The sequence below is a fragment of the Odocoileus virginianus genome, chromosome 11, assembly GCF_023699985.2.
Source record: "Odocoileus virginianus isolate 20LAN1187 ecotype Illinois chromosome 11, Ovbor_1.2, whole genome shotgun sequence".
In the NCBI taxonomy this organism is placed as follows: Eukaryota; Metazoa; Chordata; class Mammalia; order Artiodactyla; family Cervidae; genus Odocoileus; species Odocoileus virginianus.
In genome coordinates this window covers 69,732,760-69,738,759 of record NC_069684.1, presented here as the reverse complement: position 1 = coordinate 69,738,759, position 6,000 = coordinate 69,732,760, and the positions used below count along the sequence as shown (strand labels likewise).

The 6,000-nt window shown below is 53.5% G+C and overlaps 1 protein-coding gene and 1 long non-coding RNA gene across 2 annotated transcripts in view; one reads left to right on the top strand and one right to left on the bottom strand.

Moving 5' to 3' along the window:
- Window positions 1-258: 258 nt before the first annotated feature.
- Window positions 259-4,686, bottom strand: LOC139037547 (uncharacterized). Its single transcript, XR_011490430.1, has 2 exons — window positions 2,580-4,686; window positions 259-880 (listed from the first exon to the last, which is right to left on the bottom strand). It is a non-coding gene; the product is annotated as an uncharacterized lncRNA (long non-coding RNA).
- Window positions 4,687-4,809: 123 nt separating this feature from the next.
- Window positions 4,810-6,000, top strand: part of MAPKAPK2 (MAPK activated protein kinase 2) — a 47,424-nt gene continuing 46,233 nt past the window's right edge. Inside the window, exon 1 of the mRNA XM_070474562.1 lies at window positions 4,810-5,465. Within this exon, the coding sequence (XP_070330663.1) occupies window positions 5,157-5,465 (309 nt within the window). The 5' untranslated portion in view covers window positions 4,810-5,156. The remainder of the gene's footprint in view (window positions 5,466-6,000) is intronic.

Genomic DNA, 6,000 nt, shown 5'->3' with positions numbered 1-6,000 from the left:
AGCGGTTATGATGCATGGGCTTAGTTGCTCCAGTCATGTTGGATCTTCCTGGACCGGGGATCAAACCTGTGTCCCCTGCACTGGCAGGTGAATTCTTAACCACTGGGCCACTAGGGAAGCCCTAGCCATTACATTTTTATTCTAACCACCAGGAAGGAGGAAAGAGGAAGAGGAGGAAAGAGGAGGAGAAGGAGGAAAGGAGGCTGCTGCTTCCCTTAATAGCTTTCATTTACAAGTCATGAACACAACCAGCTGTAATGGAGGCTAGGAAGTGTAGTTTTTATTCCAGGCAGTCATGTGCTTCACTAAATATTCAAGATTCTTTACTATCAAAGAGGGGGAAATGGATACTGGCAGAGACAACCAGCAGTCTCTACCACAGATCCTCCTGAGATTTGAATGAAACGCTGGAGGGTTGAGCACAGTCTTGGACATACAGTATGCATTCATTAATCACCATCACCATCACCATCTCACCATGAGGAGGTGGGGAATACTCTGGAACTATGACAAGATGTTTCCTTATTTTAACCTCATCTTTCTGATAAAGTCACCATATCCATCTCCCTTTTAAGACACAATGAGCTTCACCTTTTTTGAAGGTCAGACACCTGTCCTGAATATTCACCAGAAGGAGTGATGCTGAAACTGAAGCTCCAATACTCTGGTCACCTGATGCAAAGAGCTGACTCATTGGAAAAGACCCTGATGCTGGGAAAGATTGAAGGAGGGAGGAGAAAGGGATGACAGAGGATGAGATGGCTGCATGGCATCATCCACTCGATGGACATGAGTTTGAGCAAGCTCCGGGAGTTGGTGATGGACCGGGAGGCCTGGGTGCTGCAGTCCATGGGGTCACAAGGAGTCGGACACGACTGAGCTGAACGGATGAAGCAAAACTACATAAATGGAAAGCCAAAGAATGACGAACATTGGATTCAAGATAATGGTTATTTTGTCCAGAGAAAACAGAGTTGGGTTGGGGGTGAATAGAGCAACCACCTAGTTAGATGCGTGCTTTTTGTCAAAGTCCTAGTTTTCACTTTGGGTAGTGGATTCACAGGTGCCGACTGCATTATTAAAAACAACTAGGGAATTACCTGGTGGTCCAGTGGGTAGGATTTGACACTTTCACCACCATGGCCTGGATTCAATTTCTGGTCAAGGAACTAAGGTCCTGTAAGCTACAAGACGAGGCCCCAACCTCCCCCCACCCCCCAAAACCAAAAAGACAAAAACCTAATAACTAATTAAATAAAAGCAGAGATTCAAGGAACAATGATTCAATGATGAGGATGTGCCATGAATCAAGGATTATAATTAACCCAATTCTTTGTACCTGAGGTCTTTAAATGGTCTTTGTGTATACAGTATTGCATGGCATATGTGTTTGCATGTCAACAAAAGTAGTACTTTCTATTTGCAGAGACTTTTAACTTTTTATGTGCTTCTACATAGCCATAAAAATTGTCTAAGTAGTTCATTACAGATGGTTGAACTCTGGGTTTCTATGTCCTAAAAAAATATTTTATTCTTCCAGTAGCTCTAAAGGGAGGCAGGGCAGATCTTATAATCACTGTTTGACAGATGAGAAAGACAGAACTGAGAGGCATGGGACCTGCATGAGATTACACAACTGGTTAGGACTGGACTGGAACTTAATGCACTGCATCTCTTGCCCATCTAAGGTTCTTCTCTTAGCCCATCTCTCTCCCTAGTTACTCTCCATCCATCAGGCATTTTTTCTGTTTCCGCTACATGCCAGGCACATTGCACTTATGTGTTTGCGTTCATACATGTGTCTGTTTTCTGCATGCTGTGTGTGCACTTTATGTAATTTCTATGAACTGAGTTCTTGTGTGCCCCTTATGCCTAACTGGTCTTTGTAATTCCAGGAGGAAGCCCCAGCTGGGGTTTCAGTTGTCTAGTTATTCCTAGGTCACTGGGCTGCAGCATCTCCCTAGAGTCCCAGCTAGATAGGAAGGTAGCTCTCGTATCAGGGACAGATCCCCAGGTAGTGGGCACAGAGCAGAAAAGCAAGTCAACAAAGCTTCAGCCGTGATAAGATTCACTATTTCACGATCATTTCTAGTTTATGGGGAGTTTTCATGAACACTATCTCATTTAATTCTCATTCAACCTTGATATTCGAATGTATTATTTTTCTCTTTTTTTTTTCCAGATACAAAGAGGAGAGACTTGAATTTAGGTCATTTGTCTCTAAATTCTATTCTCTTTCCACTGTGCCTCTGTCTCTGAAAGAGCATAAAGAGCTTATCCTCTTTCTAGCTTTGTGGAGAGAAGCAGGTAAAAACTCAGTGCCAGGCAGTAGGAAGGCCCCAGTGACTCTCTGCAGAGGGAGAAAGACCAACTCCCAGCCCTGCACAGCCCCAGCCCCAGCTGAGATGAGACCAAGAAGCTGGTGTTTCCACCTCCCCATGCCTGCATCCTTCTCTTGGTCTGTGGGCATCTTCCTCGTGTGCCCCAGGGAGGGGACAGCGGTACTGCAGAATGGGTGAGGTGTCTTCCAACCTCTGTGCCCGTCTTTGAGGAGTTAGAGGAATGGGGAAACGTCTAACCTGTCTGCCCTCCAGCATGAGAGGAAGCTCCCAGTCTCGTAGACAGAGGAGGATCCCTCCGTCTTCCCCTCCAAGACTTGTGTGAGTGCCACTCTCTTGACGCTGTCTGCTTCTTCCCCACAGCTCAACACCATCCACCACTGCAGGTCTGAGCATGGCATCTTGTCCAAAGTCAAGGTGTTCACTAAATTAACTGCTGAGAAAGAGCGGGTATTGGTGTTAGGGGAACCGTACTTCTCCTTGACCCTGGAGTGAGTCCTGGAGGGGACCGTGCTCCTGTCCCAGCTACCCTTCACACCTTCCCTGCCCGGGCTCAGGCCCCAGGGCACCTGTCCTTAGGATGTTTCCCGCTCTGCTCTGCTTCTCCCCAAGCAGGGTCGTCCTGGACAAGGGGACTCCAGAATGTCGGGGGCACACGTGAGGAGCCATGTGTGGCCCTAGGTCAAGTCACTCTCTCTAATTCAGCCCTCTCAGTTATTAAGCTGAGGTTTTGTCTTCACCTGTGTGGTTCCTTTATCTTATTTCTGAACTGTTTTACCAGTCAGTGGGGAGGAGGTCAGCAGGGATGTATTTCATGATCATCCCCAAACCTCCATCAGAATATGTACAGAGACCCTCTGTCAGTGTATATTTAGGGCCTCTCCAACCTCCTCCCCTAATGTGGGCCACGTGTCTAGGTCTAGCTAGACCCTTGGTGGGCTTCCCTTGTGGCTCAGCTGGTAAAGAATCCGCCTGCAATGCCAGAGACCTGAGTTGGATCCCTGGGTTGGGAAGATCCCCTGGAGAAGGGAAAGGCTACCCACTCCAGTATTCTGGCCTGGAGAATTCCATGGACTGTATAGTCTACGGGGTCCCAAAGAGTTGGACACGACTGAGTGAGTGACTTTCACTTTCCTTGGTGTCTTCCTCAGACTTGAGGCTAAACTGGACCAGAATTTGGCTTCTTCAAAAACACCCATTTCTTTTTTTTATCTTTTTCCATGCAATTCTTTTTTTTTTTTTTTTAGTTGGAGGCTAATTACTTTACAATATTGTAGTGGTTTTTGCCATACATTGACATGAATCAGCCATGGATTTACATGTGTTCTCCATCCTGAACCCCCCTTCCACCTCCCTCCCCACCCCATCCCTCTGGGTCATTCCAGTGCACCAGCCCCGAGCACTTGTCTCATGCATCCAACCTGGGCTGGCGATCTGTTTCACACTTGATAATATACATGTTTCGATGCTATTCTCTCAGATCATCCCACCCTCGCCTTCTCCCATAGAGTCAAAAAGTCTGTTCTAAACATCTGTGTCTCTTTTTCTGTCTAAAAACACCCATTTCTTGTGGCTCTAGGTTCAGGGGCTAACTTTTCCATGTTGGAGATGAGGTACATTGTCTCTTTTCGGTACACTGTCTCAGGGAATTCTCTCCACACCCTGTTTTGCCGCTGGGAGCGGTGCACCGACTAGCCAAAGGAAAAGGCCGCCTGAATTCAGGCAGTCTGAACTCCGTCCTCTTCCTGCTCTGTATCCCCTTTTATCTAATTGACCTGGAAAAAAAAAATGTTCAAAAGTATAATTACCAGTGTTCATACAGTTACAGATCTTTACTGAAAAACAAATTTGTGGGAAAAGAAATGTAAAACTCAGAGGAAAGTGTTCAAGTTAAGAAAATAGTCCGTGTTTGCCTCACCCTATTCCGGGGATGAACGGCTTCTGTAATTCCAGCTCATCCCCGGCGGTCTCACCCTGGCTCATACTCACGAGTCATGCCTCGCCTTGAAAAGACACCCGCAGCGGCTGCTGTCTTGAGGTAGACAATTGGAGAAGGTGGATTTTCTGATAATGCACTTTCATGCACCCCCTGTTTCCCTTTGCGCGGCCCTCACTAATGGACAACTAGAGTTTTGGATGGAGATGGTTGGATGGCATCCCCGACTCGATGGACATGAGTTTGAGTAAACTCCGGGAGTTGGTGATGGACAGGGAGGCTTGGCGTGCTGCGTTCCGTGGGGTCGCAAAGAGTCGGACACAACTGCGCGACTGAACTGATCTGAGGGTTTCTCGGTACGGCGGTCCTCACTAACGGACAACTAGGACTTCTCGGTCCTCACGCCCGGTTCCCAGCTCTCGGCGGCCCTCGGCTCTCGGGACGCCGCCGCCCTCCCCTTTAAGGCCAGCCCCGCCCCCCCGCCCCCACAGCCCCGGCCCCGCCCCCTCGGCCCTCCCCTTTAAGGCCCGGCCCCGGACGCAGACGCGGCTGTGACGCGGCCGCCGGCCCCCGGGCTGGGTACTCTGTTGCGCGGCCGCTTCCCCCCCGGCCGGGCCCCGCGCGCCGTCCCCCGCGTCCCGCCGAGCGCCCGGCCCCCGGGGGGAGGGCGGCAGGCAGGCAGGCAGGCAGCAGGGCCGGCGGGCGCCAGCGGCGCGCAGCGGGGACCCACGGAGCCGCGCGACCCGCCGAGCCTGGAGCCGGGCCGGGGCGGGGAAGCCGGCTCCCGCCCGGAGCAAACTTCGCGGCCGGGCGGGGGGCGGCGGGGCCCGCGTCCGGAGCCGGAGGCGGGGCCGGCCGCCGCGCCCGCGCCCGCGGGCACCATGCTGTCCGGCGCGGGCGCCGCGCCCCCGCCCGCCACCGCCGCGGCGGCCGCCGCGCCGTGCTGCCCGCCGCCCGCGCCGTGCCCCGGCCCGCCGCCCGCGCTGTGCCCCGGCCCGCCGCCGCCCCCCGCCCCGGCGCAGCCGCCGCCGCCGCAGTTCCCCCAGTTCCACGTCAGGTCGAGCCTGCAGATCAAGAAGAATGCAATCATCGACGACTACAAGGTCACCACGCAGGTCCTGGGGCTGGGCATCAACGGCAAAGTTCTGCAGATCTTCAGCAAGAGGACGCAGGAGAAATTCGCCCTGAAAGTAGGTGGCGCGGGGCGGGTGGGGGGCTCCCAGGGCGGCGCCGGCGCGCTCCCCGGACCCGCGTCCGGGCGGCTGAGCAGTGGCCGCGGCCGGGCCGCCCTCCCCGCCCCGCTCGTCCCGCGTGTGCCCCGCGGGCGGCGGGGGCTGCGGGCGCCGCGGGAGGGTCGCGGCCGAGCGGGCCGGGTTTCCGGTCACCTGCAGGGACTCACGGGGACTCGTGAGGACTCGGGCGTTTGGGGTTTGAGCGCCCTCCATCCAAGTCGCCCCGGTTGGCTTCTGGGACCACTTGGGCTCGTCTCTCCGTCTCAGGAAGCGGTTTTCGGGGGGCTTGTGGTTCCCGGTCCTCTCCTCCCGCCTCTCTTCTTTCCGCGGGCACAAAAGGCCCATTACTCATTGAGCTGGTTGGTGGGTTGGTTTGGAGAAGTCGGATCTCGAAAGGTTTATTTAGCCTCGCTCCTTATTTGGGAGCCGGAATGTGTGATTTCACTTCCCTGGGCCTCGTGAGAGCGGCTGTGCCGCCTCGGGGCGCGCGCCG